General features: G+C 42.3%; 3 protein-coding genes across 3 annotated transcripts in view; all 3 read right to left on the bottom strand.

The window, feature by feature from the left end:
• Positions 1–2: 2 nt before the first annotated feature.
• Positions 3–4,354, bottom strand: srp14 (signal recognition particle 14). Its single transcript, XM_083634190.1, has 5 exons — positions 4,230–4,354; positions 3,693–3,765; positions 3,039–3,151; positions 2,902–2,934; positions 3–1,218 (listed from the first exon to the last, which is right to left on the bottom strand). Exons 1-5 carry the CDS (start codon positions 4,251–4,253, stop codon positions 1,129–1,131), a joined length of 333 nt encoding a protein of 110 aa, XP_083490316.1. The 5' UTR covers positions 4,254–4,354; the 3' UTR covers positions 3–1,128.
• Positions 4,355–4,519: 165 nt separating this feature from the next.
• On the bottom strand, positions 4,520–8,804 carry pld4 (phospholipase D family member 4; the record flags this gene model as incomplete). Its single annotated transcript, XM_083633015.1, has 10 exons — positions 4,520–5,683; positions 5,809–5,905; positions 6,036–6,201; positions 6,307–6,446; positions 6,717–6,917; positions 7,014–7,141; positions 7,288–7,408; positions 7,553–7,736; positions 8,473–8,636; positions 8,754–8,804. 10 exons carry the CDS (start codon positions 8,802–8,804, stop codon positions 5,481–5,483), a joined length of 1,455 nt encoding a protein of 484 aa, XP_083489141.1. The 3' UTR covers positions 4,520–5,480.
• A 383-nt stretch (positions 8,805–9,187) lies between these two features.
• cep170ba (centrosomal protein 170Ba) overlaps positions 9,188–15,973 on the bottom strand; it is a 30,079-nt gene continuing 23,293 nt past the window's right edge. Inside the window, exons 13-19 of the mRNA XM_083633016.1 lie at positions 15,571–15,820; positions 15,272–15,404; positions 13,455–13,589; positions 13,271–13,359; positions 11,779–11,872; positions 11,643–11,694; positions 9,188–11,534 (exon numbers count right to left, since the gene is read on the bottom strand). Of these exons, the coding sequence (XP_083489142.1) occupies positions 11,314–11,534; positions 11,643–11,694; positions 11,779–11,872; positions 13,271–13,359; positions 13,455–13,589; positions 15,272–15,404; positions 15,571–15,820 (974 nt within the window). The 3' untranslated portion in view covers positions 9,188–11,313. The remainder of the gene's footprint in view (positions 11,535–11,642; positions 11,695–11,778; positions 11,873–13,270; positions 13,360–13,454; positions 13,590–15,271; positions 15,405–15,570; positions 15,821–15,973) is intronic.

Raw genomic sequence — 15,973 nt, forward strand, 5'->3', positions numbered from 1 at the left:
CATTTACCAAGCTGAAGGCAATTGAGAGGAAGACCACTGTGACCCTTTGTTTGGGGTAACCTCCATTTGCTATTTTATCAGAATGAACAAAAATGCAGTGAATTTGGAATTTTAACAAATAACTTTATTTCTCAACTTAAAACCCGCTATATTTCTCTCCAATGAGATTTGGACACACCGTAGCATGAGATATTACACATGGCTGAAGAAATATGCCGGCTGTAGTTGTATCTGACTTGTAACGGATAAACATAATTCACGTTGTTAGATTTACAGTCAATACTTCGCTGTCTCAAAATTCAAATGAGTGTTTCAGTTAATCTACTTGAATAAATTTTGTTCCACTTAACTCAGTCATGACCTCCTTCCAAAGTGGTTTCCTATTTACAACTGAATTATGCATGTTAAATTAAGCTAAACTCTGCATTTTATAGAGGTTTATTACAGTGAACTCAGTTGACCTCTTGTTAAAAAAAGGGCACAATAGCAAGTCCATTATTATCTCTTATATAAAGCCATGTCAAATGTCTCCATGTCGATTTAAAAAGAAAAAAATAAATCCTCAAATAATAGTATGGCACCACTATGAGGTCAGACTGATTTACGCATTTCTGAGCACCTATGCTTAAATTTCTCCTTATTAAAAAACAAACAAAAAAATCATTTAAGTTGGAAATTCAACACCAAATCTGTATAGAGATGGATTCAAATTGAGACATGCCAACACAACTCTTATGTTAGCTCTAAACAAAATATAAATAGGGACGATAATTAAATGAAATATTATGGAAGGCAATTAATCATTGGGTTCCATGTTGGCCACTCCAAAAGCGACACAGCAGTTGGTAACTTGGTTCCAAAGCAGACATGTTGGTGTATGGTGACTCAATAATCTTGACTTCCTGCATGAGTATTTAGAAATCCTCAGGTTTCCTGCTCCAATCCACCAATGGCACTGAACGGCCCGGGATGAGACGTTCTCGTGCAAACGATGGCATGATATCAAAACAGTCGCTAGGTGGACAGAGGAGTCAGCTGGAAGGGGCTGCAGGCCAGGTGGAGCCCTCCCCCACTCCCTCAGATGGTACATACCAGTCTAGGTACCCAAGGTATAGAAGAGTCTGTTGCTCATTGGGTGGCTTTGGTTTTCTTGCTTTTGCTTTTCTTATCTTTCTTCTTAAGTCCATCCATGTGAGCTCTAAGGAGGTTGGAGTATGCCTGCAAAGAAGACTTCAACAATCAAGTTGATGGATAAACAATATTAAATCACTATTCTACCTGCCACTCTTTTGTAATGATAGATTTCAAGCACTTTTCAAGGACAAATTATTTATCTATTAAATTAAATTACGGGCCAATAATTCACAAAGATGTTCACATATTCCAGTCTCATACATTTAAGTCCTCTAATGCAAATTTGTTTCCAGTAATTTCTTACACACTGGATATAGATATATATATATATATAGAAGCCACTATATATATATATATATTTCAATCATGAGAGACCAGTGGGTAAAGTTTAACAAGCGAGCTTTATTCACGAATGGCATGGTGGTTAGTTCTATGGCATGAAATGGCATGGCAACTAATTCTATGGCGTAATGACTCTGTGGTAAGATGCCTCTCTTCTTGTGGTGAGAGAGGGCATCTGCTCAGACTAGGATAGAGAATCTCCTCTTTCCCTGATCCTTCACCTCCATGGTCGCTGTACCTGGGCAGGTCGTATCACATCCTCTGAAGCTGCGTTTCGCCCCACCCACCTCCCCAGTCCACCACCAACATCTTGACTCCTGAAGAATTCCCTACGGGGGGGGGGGGGGGGGGGGGGGGGATTCTCTATCCTAGTCTGAGCAGATGCCCTCTCTCACCACAAGAAGAGAGGCATCTTACCACAGAGTCCTTACGCCGGGGGGGGGGGGGTGCTAAAGTTATAGCGCCAGCAGTAGTAATGCTCCGAAGTAAGCCAGGTGCAGCAGTAGGAATGCTGCGCAGTAAGCCGGTCGAACAAGCGTTCCTCTTCCAGCGCCACATGCATGTAAGTCGCTGGAGCCGGTCTAAAGTTATAGCGGCAGCAGTAATAATGCTCTGAAGTAAGCTGGTCGAACAAGCGTTCATCTTCCAGTGCCGCATGCGCGTAAGTCGCTGTAGCCGGTCTAGGTTGGTAGTAATGCTCCAAGGTAAGCCGGTCGAACAAGCATTCCCCTTCCAGTGCTGCGTGCGCGTAAGTCACTGGAGCCGGTCTAGGTGCGTGGGGCGAAACGCAGCTTCAGAGGATGGGATACGACCTGCCCAGGTACAGCGACCATGGAGGTGAAGGATCAGGGAAAGAGGATGATGACGCGCTGAGCATGGCTATATGTACTGCCACCTCATAGCCTCGGCAGTGACGTCATATTGGCATGTTGACAGAGGCTGATTGGCTATTGAGGATGGGGTGATGAGTCACACGTAGTGATATAGTGATGTGAGGTAACGTGACTGGTCTTCATCTTGAAACTAAGGCGAGACCAACATATATATATATATACACACACACATATATATATATATATATATATATATATATATATATATATATATATATATATATATATAACGTGAACCCAGCAATTTTGAGATGTGATGGACAAACAAGGCACGAACTCAGATTCTGGTAGGGTAAATTCAAGCACTTTTAAGGACCTCTTTATAAAACCTAGACTCTCTCTCTCTCTCTAATTCAGGCACGTTCCATATGAGTTTATCCAAACCTACCTAACCCAACCTATTTCAAAAGAAACTAATGCTCAGTATCAGCAAGAAGTAGAATTGCTCAGTAGAGAAGCTACCACATTAATACGGTTTTCTTACAACATCAAAATGAAAACACTTTCCATGCAAGCGTATTAGAAAACCTACCATCTGAAACTTGATCACTTCTTTGGTGCTGACCTGAAAATGAAATGAAATTGGAATTCAGCAGTGTGCTAAAGCTCAACAGCTGATGATAGTGTTGTAGCTTCGACATAAGAACATGGGAAACGTAGGAGGCTCACCACTGTGCTGATTTTCTTCTTGCCGTCAGACGCTCTGATGAGACATTTGTTGTCTTCAAATGATTCTGTGTGAGCCTTGCCTTTTCTGGGAACTGGTTTTGTCCTGCCATCATCTGAGAGGAGAGAAACAACCCAAGCCAGCTGTTAGATATAGGGCAGAGGTTTTCAAAGTGGGAGGCGGGCCTCCCCAGGGGGGGTCCAAGCAGTTTCAGGTGGGGAGGTTCAGTGATTGAAGTGAAAAAAATTACATTTATCAAAAGGAGATCACATAGAATAGCCTAGATGTGTGTGATTTGATTAAAGAGATAGTTCAGAGATACAGTAGTTTTGGGGAAATGCACAGTTTTTCTCACTTTCCCAGAGTCAGAAACAAATACCGTAAATGCCTTCGGACAGACCTCTTCATGCATTTGGTGTAGTCGCAACTCTGAAGTACCGGTATGTCAAAACAGCAATATCAGGCTATCTTGGTTCAATTGTTTAGTGTCTATGGGAGCACCTTTTTCCAAGCTTTGTGTTGGGGGAGGCCCACAGTGCAAGTATTTGAAAACCCCTGATGTAGGGAAAAGGCGACTCGTGGCGGTCTTTCAGGACTAAAATATTTTTGACTGGATCTCATAATGTTGGCCAACCACCCAGGGACACCCCACTTACATTTCTTTAATGTGATGACAACACTACCGGAGGTTCTGCATTTCTGGAACAGCCGCGTGAGCTCGGTCAGAAACTAAAGAATGGAAGGCAAAGAAACATTATTATTCTGAGTACAATCAATATTCAGATTGCATCAAAGCACGGCCACTTCTAAAACTGTAATTATGCTAGTCTGAGTGGCCCTTTTCACGTTACTGCCCTCATGCACGTTACCAGATGTTAGCCTAACTTAGCTTTATCTAACGCTAATTTAAACCCCAATTAATTTGACAAGGGAGTTGTTTCAGAGTTAGAAAGCAGTGTACATGTTTGCCACAGAGCCTATCTCACCTCTCTCTGAGTGTCTCAGTTGGAAAACCGATATTAACGTTAAAGTGATACTATCAGGCTAACGAGTCAGCTAGCTTGTCGAACGTTACCACAGCAAGCTAAAGCAGACAGTGTGGCTTTTTCAAGTTTACAATGCAGCAACAAAAACAACCAGGTATGACGATGTAAAAATGCAACCAGAATGTAATATTATATTGTCTATCTTACCGAATCGTTTTCAAGAAGCACCATGATTCAAACTTCAATTCTACAGTTAGAAAATTAGCTCACTCTCAGGCAAGCTAGCCGTGAAGCACACGTAGGTACTACCACTACAACACGGAGCCCCGCCCTGCGCCGGCCCATTTGGGGGCTTCATTTTCATCTACTGCCATCTACTGGGGGGAGGAATCACAGCAAACTCTCCGGCTAAAATCATGGGGTAAAACAAAATCATTTTGCTATACAAACGTTAACACTTTAACAGCCTTTATTTTATGATGCATTAGAGACGGTGTAAATCTTATAAAACAAATAACAGTAAAGCCAAGGAGCTTATTCATAGGTAGAGGTGTACAGGGTGTGAAGCCACTAGCCAGACAGTTGATTATGTCGATGAAACAGCTGGTACAAACATGATGTGACGGTTTCTTTCATAAAAATGCCAATTGACCTTATCCACAATTTCTTCACACAGTCTCTTCAAAGAATACGAGTAGCCTAATATTATGCCTTTACCATTCATGTCTTGGATAATTATGGAAATTAGTTATATATCACACAATCAAATAAACAAGCGCTGTGACCACATAATGCAAATTTCCTAAGTGTAGGATTGCAGTGGCAGCCCACCCTACTCTGCCTCTTTCTCTGAACTATCTCAGTTTTGTTTTTGAAGTCAGAACATTTTAATTAACTATTCTTTCATATATTCACCATCCGTGAACAGCTTTCCACACCTTACTATCCCCTAAGCTGCCACTAAACTAGCATTACACACACGTTAGTTGACAGAAATGTTACTTTTTTCTTCAGTGTATAGGCTACACATTTTACAATTGGAGAATGTAAGAATCACCTTAGGCCTACAACAATAAGTAGTAAAAAAAACATTTCAAAAACAAATATTCATTTCCATATACATTTGGCCAAAGCCACATGGGGAGCCACTGGAGACAGGTTAAAGAGCCATATGTGGCATAGGTTGCCTACCTACCTAGGGTGAAAACTTTTTGTGGACCGACCAACCAACCAACCAACCAACCGAGTGATTGTGGACAAACAACCAACAGAGTGACTTACAGAGCTGCTGGTCGCAGCTAAAAAATAAAAAGATCAATGTGAACTGCTTGATATCATGATAACATCATTTTTCATGAGTCACAACTGAATATGGTCTGGGTACATTTGGATAATTCGAAAAAGGAATTAACGAATTATCCAAGTACCCAGTTCATGTATTCTTATAAATGAGGCTCTCTATCCTTTTGATAGTGCACAGTCTGGGTGGTGTCCCAGGTCAACGAGGTGCACAGCATACTGGGAGGTCCAGTCCCGGTCGAACACTGCACTGAGCTGGCTCTGCAAGTCGGCCTTCCGCTCAGCATGAGGGCCATGCTGAGAAACCACCAGACCCACTCCAGCTGTGGTGGAAAAGTAGTCTGCTGACCAGTTGGAGGTCCCTGGTGAACACAGTGTCGGCCAGTCAATCATTAGCTGGTTCACATGCAACAAGGGTATGTAGTAGTAGTTTGAGCTCAACCATTAATGTGGATAAAAATAACCCTAAAGCGAATCTGTTACTCACCAACATAGGCAACTTTATCAGACACCATGTATTTATTATGGCTGACTCTGGAATATGGGATGTCAGACTGGTTTCCCACAGGCACAATGAACAGTTTCTGAAAGACAGTCAGGCGTTAAAAGGGGGGGGGGGGGGGGGGGGGGGGTGGGGGGGGGGGGGACAAAAGCACTGGTACAAATGTGTCAGAAACATATTTATAGCAGAGTATTCCTCATGTGGTGTCTTACTATGTGGATGCTGATATTGTGGCCGGGGGAGTGTATTGAGGCTAGAGATTGCAGGAAGAGCAGCATGGCTGGGTCAGAGTCCCGTCCGCAGCTGATCAGCATCCGGATCTTAACCTGCCGCTCGAACGCAGCCGTCCTAATGGCATCATCAATGGCTGGCCAGTATCTGTTGAATTGATATAACATAGGCAAATAAGGTGACACTCAGACACAGTTTGATGAGATAACATACAAATTGGTCCCCTTTGCGGATCAATGTGATCAGGTTCACCTCCGAGGCCGTAGGAACCGTGTGGTGGGGAAATACTCCATGACAGCTACATCGATGAAGTGTTGAGCCCCGGAGATGATTGAGAGAATAGCCTCCAGGTCCTGGGTCCGCGATAGAGGGCAGAACGACGGAGGAGAACCCTTGGGTGCAACACAAATAGGGAATCTCACCAAACATTACATTAAAATTAAATACATTAAAATCTGATTTCTAGCTGGTTTTCCTGAGTGATATGGTGACAAATGTGCTGTATTTTAACTGAGCCATTTCTCTAACAACATTAAAATCAAATCCATCTCTGCTCTATTCTAACTTTTTGGTTCTTGTCAACACCCCTTCCACCACCAGCATGACTATTATTACTATTACTATTATTACAGGGAACCAAGACCGAAACTTAGGGAACTCACTGAGAGGAAGAGTCTGCTGGAAACGTTATCAGCTTTCACCACTAGGGGGTGATCTTGGTTGATTGCTGTATCATACTGTGGGGGCCAGGGCCCCGGCAGGGAGCTGTTGGGCCGTCCCATCACCCAGTAGGACTGGAAGATCTTCTGGAGGTCCTTTGCCAGGGTGGAGCAGTTGTAGATGACCACTCCCAGCTCCTTTACCTACAGCAGAGATTCAAAAGGGAGTTATGAAACGGTCATGCCATGCGTTTGAAGCTTGGAAATAAGCATCTAGAAATGTTGATTTTTGTTGTTTACCTCTGTGAGAGCTCTCCAGTCCATGTTGGCGCTTCCAATAAATAGATGCTTTCTGTCAACAATCCAGAATTTGCTGTGCAGGACACCCTTTGTCAAGTGCCCAAAGTTCACCTTTCGTACCTGCACTCCTAGAGATAACCAGTGAGAAGGAGAATTGAGGGAAGGTGGCCAGAATCATATTTTCTTTGGTCCACAAAGACAATGCCAATGGCTGTAAATAAAAAATATCCTGCACTGAATGTATCTTCTGAAAAGTGATACAATATTTCCAAACCTTTCTGTCTCAAGATCTTCAAATCTGTGGAGTTTGTTTGAATGGAGGGAATGCTGGTCACCACTCGGACAGATACGTTTCTGGAGGGCAAAGCTTCAAATTGCTCCAGAATCTCTCTTCCCTGCCAAGACAAGACCAGAGTTCAGACTGACAATATCATAGGACACTTTTAACAGACATTTAATAGACATTGGCTTATTTTAATTCAACAGATTCTTATTTTGATGCTTGTGAGTAATGATTCAGTGTTTATTTCTTAACGTACAGGTAGGTCAGAGGAGGAGTTCACGTTGATATCGTCACCAGTTAGAGTCCAATAGAAAGATGCCACGTCCATTTGTTCTGTTGCCATGGAGAGAAGATCTTTCCAGACTTTTTCCATTGGGATCCCAATGGTGACATTAGCTTTATATTTCACATGAAGGGGAATGCTCTCCACAAGGGCTATTCTGAGGGATAAACAAAGATACCTGCTGAGTGAACTCACTGGAGACTGGACTGTTTGTCAATTTCAATACAAAATTTCTTGTTCTAAACTTCATAACTTAGAATCATCCTCTGGTTGGTCGGTTGGGGCGCCTGTTCGGGGCAGAAGGGAACTGGTGTGAATAGCGTGATCCTCCCACGTGCTACGTCCTGCCGGTGAAGCTCCCCGCTGTCAGGTGAAAAGAAGCGGCTGGCAACTGCGCATGTGACAGAGGAAGCATGGTGCTAGTCTATGGCTCTCCCCAGATCGGCAAGAGCGTGGAGCAGCGACCGGGACAGCAGGGAGAAATTGGCCAAGTACAATTGGGAGAAAATGGGGGGGATAATAATAATAATAAAAATAATGATCATGAGTCATCAACGCAGTTTGGTGCAATTTACACCAAAAACATCTTCACCTCTGAAAGAATAAATAACATTGGAACTTTCATCAATTTGTGGATTCAACAATAAACTCTTGTCAACATGACTGGACATTGAGCTTATTGTCTCAAGTTCACCTAGTGAGTTTTACTACAGTAGCCTACATTCAACCAAATAATGCACTTGTGTTGAAGTGCCTTAATATTACAGTGGTGGGATACAAATCACCCTCTGACAGGATGTAAGTATGTATTGATTACGGACAAGTCAACACACATTAACTTAACTATAATATCCACAATGAGTCAACACGCAGATTGCTGTGGCTGGTCTGACCTGCACTGGTCTGTAGAGAAATTGCCTTGACCACCAGCATCCTGAGGAAGTGTCTTGTGAGCTTTGGGAGATTTCGGTCTTTCCAACACAGCGATGGCCAGCAGAATGCCCAGTACAGTCAGACAGCCCACTGCCACAGCTATTGTTACACAGCTGGTGGAAGACTTTTAAAGACATACTTTTACATTATGACAGTAAAATGACTGATGATAAAACAAATCAAACAATTTTTTTTTTTAACAGTGACTGGATGCGTGGAAAATGGTGTTTGATAGACCTACCCTTTTGCTTGAAACGTAGCTGTCATGCAGCTCTCTGTATGAATAGGTCATTCTCCTTCCAGCTGTTACTGACCTGTTACAGTTCAAAACAGGGAAAGCATCATCACTGATAGTCGAGACATTTTACTTCTCAGATTATAATCCTAACATATTTCATTTTGTACATGTCGCAGTACATTTCTGATGATTTTCAAAAGCAAATATAAAAGCTACTTACACAAGGCAGTGTGCAGATACTGATGCGTTTTCCAATGAAGCACTCTCACAATACAACTAACTTTTGCTTTCTTCCTCTTCAGTGATTTCCCCAGAAATAGAAACAATATTGGATGTAGTGTCAAGACCTCGTTCCCGTTTTTACTTTCCTTTCAGTCACAATAAAGAATGGGCCGTGAGGGAAGAAAAAACGAACAAAAACAGATTTACGGTACTAATGAAGTTTATTAGAAAAAGAATCATCTAACATACATAAATTATAACCAAACTGCAAATATTGACACCAAATGCTGAGAAAGCAAAGAACAGATCCAGAAGAAAATATTCTGGGTAAAGGAAATTGAAACATACATTGAATAACACAAACTTGACATTATTGGGAGGCACATTTAAATTTCAGCTCTTAGATTGGAGTAAAGCAAAGGGGGAAAACACTATCCCAAAGAAGAATAGCAGCAACACTTTGAGCCAGATGAGTCAAAAAGTAAAACATTCAACTTCAGCTTGAGTTTGTTTGTAAACTAGTACTATTTTCTGCTGTATGAAACATTATCCCATACAGCTTTGTGGCACTCAGAGGATTTCCAAATTTACAATTGTATGTACAAGCTGGTATTTAGGAAGGGGAAAGCACTTGGTTGTGTGCTGGGCTGCTTTCCTGCTCCAATCCCCAACAGCAGAAAATGCTTACAATCACTTACAACTCTTTCTGTTAGAAGAGAGGATTTCAGTTTGCAGCATATATGGTTGAGGGGACAATGTTGTACTAAATTAGTGCAAAATACAAGATGGAGAGGTAATTATTGAGGACATATAGACACTATCTTCAGATATTTACATATTGAACAAGAAAATGTCACAAACAAATCATCAAGATTGACAATTGCACACAATTTAGACTTTGTCAGCTTCATTAATAAACAATCTATCATGCGAGGACTTATAAGTGGGCAAGTGACTGAGCCACTTCTCCCTCTTTCCTCAAACAGCCCTTATGACAATAAAGTGTAGGTTCAGGTCTAGTGTGATCAGCTCAGTAGCAAAATGCCATGTCCCACTGAGGAACACCGATGAGGGAGTTATAAGAGTAGCACTTCTGACAGACATTTTCCGGTCGTCTCTGACCTAATCGCTGCATCTAATTGTGCTCCGCAGGCAAGGAAATACAAAAAACCCAGCAGTGAGTAAAGCCCTTTGATCTCCCTCTCCCAACTGTGTTTTGGCACAACTTAAAATCACACTCTCCAAATAGTAGAGGCCAGGAATGCTTGAAAAGCTTCAACTCACTACTCCTGTTTTAAAGTTGGCTGTTGCCAGGTGACTGACTTCATGCTCTACCCATGTGCGAAGCCCCTCCCTCCATTCAACCACACATTCCTGAGGGATTTTCACTTCAAGATGGAGGAAAATATGTAGTGTCCCACAACGGCAGAGGGCCTGGAGTCGCTATGATTGGAATCTTAGCAGAATAAATATGCACAAAATTGGCCTGTCAGTATAAAATTGCTGGTCTGGCGCTAGTGACTAAAGACACTCTACCAAAGTCATGTCTTCTCTATTACAAAATGCCATAGTGTCTTCTTACAAGAGATCATACTTTGTGTCAGACAGCCTCTACACTGATCAGCACACATAAATACTTTACATTCTTCAATCAATCTGGTCCACCGAGGGGAAAAGTGGTCAGCAGAGAGAAACACACAAGGAAAATATACCGCAGAAGGAAGAGCAATGGGGTTACTGGGGGATACAAATACAGTACAGTCAGATCTGAAAGGAGTTCTTGCAGTTCTTTTTACTCAAAACAAATATCAATTAACTAATATTTCCTCAAAATGTGATTTGTCACTGAACATAGCTCTAATAACTGATCATCACCAAATGTCCCTGAGTTGATTATACTCAGGCAGGTTTTCAATCACACTAAGTAATTATATTGTGCTTTTAACGTCAACAACGTTGGTCATATCATTGGCAAATAATGACGTCAATCTAACACTAAGACTCAAGTATAGTTGTGAGGCCGTTCAGAGGTGAATGGAAAATTAGTGGAGGTATTATGGCACTACCATGGCCTTGTTTAACGGGCTGTACCTACTTCAATCTACACCTCGTGTGTATGTCTCAGAGAGCATCATGTCGTGGTTTAGTGCACGCCTTGTCTTACTCCACCGAGCACACGGTGTAGTTGTGTAGTGCCCGCCCATAGTGCAGTTGTGCATGTGTTTATTGTTTGTCTCACTTCCCCCCTGTTGGTTTCATTCTGTGCTCAGCGGTGCAGCACCTGGGTTTGTGGGGAAGCAGAAGCACAGCACTGGGGGAACTCATGTATTTGTGTCAGACCTCAGACCAAATATCCCTCTCTGACGTCATCCGGGGTCACAGCCGCTCTTCTGCTACTCTCGCTGGGCCTGGGTCCCCCGCCGCGATGGGAAACCGAGTGGACCGTTCTCCCATCTCTGGCGGGGGGTCTGGAGGGGCGCACTCCAGGTGAGGAGGCGACCAGAGGAGCACAGGCCCGGGCCGCTTCAGGCTGCCAGACGGGTTCGATCACTGTGTTAATGACTGGATACGGATGGGGGGAAAGCAAATGTAGGTGTTTTAGCTCAATATTTGGGTTCATTCTACTGAAGTATTAACAATATTTACAAATGTCTCTGAAGAGTGACTCACCCTCAAGTTGTCTTTGAACCCTTCTGAGTTCTTTCAGGATAGATGCGATTTCCTGAAATATAAATACCAGGCTGAGCTGAAACTATCCTTAATCACAATGCACTTAGCTTGAAAACAAACATGTAGAGTCACCAACCTTGTTTGAAGTTTTGAGGAGAGGGGCATCATTTTCAGAACCAATCTTTGCCTCAGTTTCTTCCCAGACATCCATCTTGTCCTTGAACAGCACCCTGCAAGTACAACACCAAACAAGGTTAAGTGGAAATGTCTCTTTATACTGGCTCTCAAATCGTGGTGAAAATGAGAGTAAATCAAAGGAAGAACTACATCGCACTACATTTGACAATGGACATTTTCAGTCAACCACCAAGTTCATCCTGTAAATACCCAACAGTACAGCTCTGTCCAGTCCTCTCACTTCCATATTGTTAGTCAGGCCATCAGACGGTGTGCTGACTCACTCAGACAGTTACACATAGTTAACAAGATTATTGGCTCAATACAGAGTCTGGTTAGCAGAGGATTAGGTAACACTTTATTTGGATAGTCTGTCTACAGAGAGTCTACAGCAGGGATAAAACTTGCTTTGCCCAGGGGCTACTTTTGCAAAAAGACATGAGGCCAGGGGCCAGTTAATAATCAAACATTAATTATATACATTTTTCTTTAGCGCATTGTAGGTTATTGGGGTGCCAGCCGGAGTTTAGTCTGACAATTTCAAGAAATTCAGTTTGTTCACTTCAATTCAGTTCTCAAATCTGTTCAGAGTAAACCCTCGGCACAAACAAATCAATAAAGCATCTCCCCAAAAATACAATTAACCAAACATCTCCGGTCAGTTGGATGACTGTGTGTACACAGGATAGTTAAGTTAAGTTACCGTAGTTAAGTATAAGTGCATGTGCGTGCGGCAAGCAGGGCGCGATATTTGACAATTTAGCTGGAGCTCAGTCAAACTTTATTTAACATTAGTTTTCATTGTGAATTAGAAAATGGTCGAGGGGCCACTTGGCACCGTATTGTGGGCCACATCTGGTCCCCGCGCTGCAAGTTGAATATCACTAGTCTACAGAGTATTTGTAACATTTCAACAGCTTATTAGTAACAATTCAACTGTTATCTATAGAGTATTATGTGGCAATTCATGAACATTCCTACATACTAAGTAGGTGCAGGTGTGAGGAAAGGGAAGCAAACACAATAGTTTGTTGAATTTCTAATAAGCTGTTAAAACCAACATCTACAGACAAAGCATACAAAAGAGTTGAATTGTTGAATGTCAACTAATAAGCTGTTGAAATGTTACAAATACTCTGTAGGCGCACTAGGCGGACCATCCGCCATCATGTAATTTTAGCTGTCTTATTTGTTAGTTCATTATGTATTTTGTGTTGAGTACTGACATTTAATAATTTTGCACTTGCAATTGTACTAATTTGTTTGTATGTTTGGACCCCAGGAAGACTAGCTGGTTGCTATGGCACCAGCTAATGGGGATCCTTAATAAAATCAAATAAAATCAAATCCAGATAAAGTGTTACTGAGGATTAATAAAGGTTTCTCATCAAATCCTGATTAGGCACGGGAATGAAGGATATTTCTGTATGCGTGTGCACTGAACATCGTACTTGATTTTCTCTGCGAGTTGCTCAGTGTTCTCTCTGATGGCCATGGAGATCTGAGACAATGGATTCAGCATCAGATGGTCCACAATGACCTGGAGGGGGCAAATAGGATGTGGTGAGATCTCTCAGCAGCGCCAGCCTCAATGACGTATTTCTAAATGTGGTGAAACAGCATATTGTGTCAGACCTCTTCTCTAATCCGAGCCTGCCGCCTGGAGTTAGGTTCGTGGTCAGTCAAGTTGCGGTCGGGTTCCCTCGCAGCAGCAGGGCCTGGTGGGACTCTCTGGTAGATTATTCCCGCCTCTGGAATGCGATGAACCAGCTGCAATACAATCAGACTCTAGACATGAGTCTCAGAGACAATCTCTTGTGACTGACGTGTAAACAAGGCAAGGAGATAAGACCGTTCAAAGGGATGTGATGTTCTACACAGGCCACAGATGATTGATCTACTCATTCAAGAAACAGTGCAATGATTTAGTGATGTAGCAAAAATGTAATTTTTTTAATTTGATAAGACGTTAAGTCACATAGCCGCACCAGATCAAGCTGGACAGGACAAGGTTGTACTATATAGGAAGCTGCAATGAGAGCAGCAATGCATACTTTGTATTTCCATACTTTAACAGAGGTTCCCGAACTGGGGTACGTGTACCCCTAGGCGTACTCCCAGGAAAATAAAGCATGAAAATAAATGAAACGTTCTGCTCAGGAGGGACTAATTGCAACTTTTTCCCACTCCATTTCCTATTTTTTTACGTTATTTTATTCAAAAGGTGGGTTATCATTCATTCACTGCATCATAATGCTATAGTTTTCTCTTGCAGTTTTCTCAGCAAAATGTACTCGGGTAAAGGGGGTACTGAAGCCAAAAGCGTTTGAGAACCATTGCGTTAGCTAACTGCTGCGTTAGACAGGACCCAGCTCTGGCTTGATAAATCATGTCTAAGTCTAAATGTCAGCAAGACTAAAGGCATGTTTTTCTCCAAAACCAAGGTGCAGCCACCTACGGTAGATATTCTGATTAATGGTGAAATAATTGATGTTGTTACTGACTTTAAATACCTTGGTATGACACTGGATTCAAATCTTAACTTTAAAAAACATGTTAAAACAATGGTGAAATCCATCAAATACAATTTAGCTAATTTGAGACAGATTAGAAACTGTCTCTCCCTGGATGCAGCCAAGATATGCATGCATGCTATGATCTTTTCCTATATGTCTTATTGCATGCCATGCTGGGGGCAGGCTGGTGAAACAGCCATAAGACCTATTGTGTCCCTGTAGAAACACACTCTCAAAACTCAATGCATTACCATCACTGTCAAATTCTGGACAAACACAATCTACTGAGCTTCGACAATTTTAGATTATTTTCAAACTTGTGTCTTGTCTACAAAATACTAAATGGCTCGGCCCCTCCTCCCCTTTGTGATTTTGTGTATGCTCGCTCAGCTAATTTGAAAAGACATCTGAAAGCTGCTCAGCTCTGCACCCACTAATCACGGTATCTTATCTTATTTTATTGTATTTTACTGTATTTCAACATTGTATGTTTTTTGCTTCATGTGGTGCCCGGTTGTTTGTGATTTGTTGTTGCCCGCTGAATTATCAGCATTTCTGTTGATTTTCTTTGGCATTTTTATGGTGCCCCATGTTTGACTGTATGTATTTTGTTTTATGGTGCCCTATCAGGGACTACAGATGGAAATTATCTTGAAGCTATAATCTGGTGCAAGGCATCTCTTTGTTCTTTACTCAGAATGATTAATGTACATGTACACTGTCCCTGCCAAATAAACTGAATAAATAAATAAATAAAATTAACAGAAACAAATAAGGATGCAATTTGTGCTGAAAAGGAAAAGGGAAAACAGTGAGCCAATGTTTCAGACAGTTTTGTTGTTTTAAGGTCTTTTTAGATTAAACCACATCTGTGCCAAAAGAAAGGCCTACTGGCTACCTACCTACATACTGTATGTCCTATGCTGTTTGACGTACCTCTTCGTGAGCGGTGACAGTGGAGATGGGTGTGTTGGTCTCCACTCCAGAGCTCTGGGGTTCAGTGTCACCAGCAACATCATGGATCTCTCTGGCCAAGATAGCTAGGTCTTTAGCCAGATCCTGACTCAACCTACCAGGGAGGGAACACCCCAGGTATGTGTTACACAGGAACAAGGATAGCACTTTCTACAGAAATTAACCTCTATTTTAAATGACTTTTGAAATCATGGCAGTATGTGCACCTGAAAAAACACCACTTGTGATTTTCAAGCCAACGGTATGCTGTCCCATCTTACCGTGCAATCTCGGCGCTGTGGCTGGACCAGTTGTTGAAGGCATCTCCGTCGGGACCCTCCTCCTCAGAGTCTCTGCTGCGGGGTTTGGGCCGCAGGGCGATGAGCGGTTGGGGACGGGGCTGACTGCGCGGGCTATGGGAAGCTGAGGAAGGTTGGGAGCGTTTGTGTTTAGGAGTGCTCTGGTTGGAGTCATACTCCTCCTCTGAGGTGGAGGTGTAGGTGTCAGAGCCTTTCTGCCGTCTCCTTGAGCCTTGAGGTCGTGAATTGGTTTGAGTTTAGGAGGAGGTTTGAGGATAGAGGAGGCAGGAAAACAGGAGAGAAAGAAATACCATGAAAGAACACCACCAAGAAGAAAACTATTAGATATATATATTTTTTTATTCATTCATCTCCAATCCAGTCA

This window comes from Poromitra crassiceps (assembly GCF_964638095.1).
Source record: "Poromitra crassiceps genome assembly, chromosome: 3".
Classification (NCBI taxonomy): Eukaryota; Metazoa; Chordata; class Actinopteri; order Beryciformes; family Melamphaidae; genus Poromitra; species Poromitra crassiceps.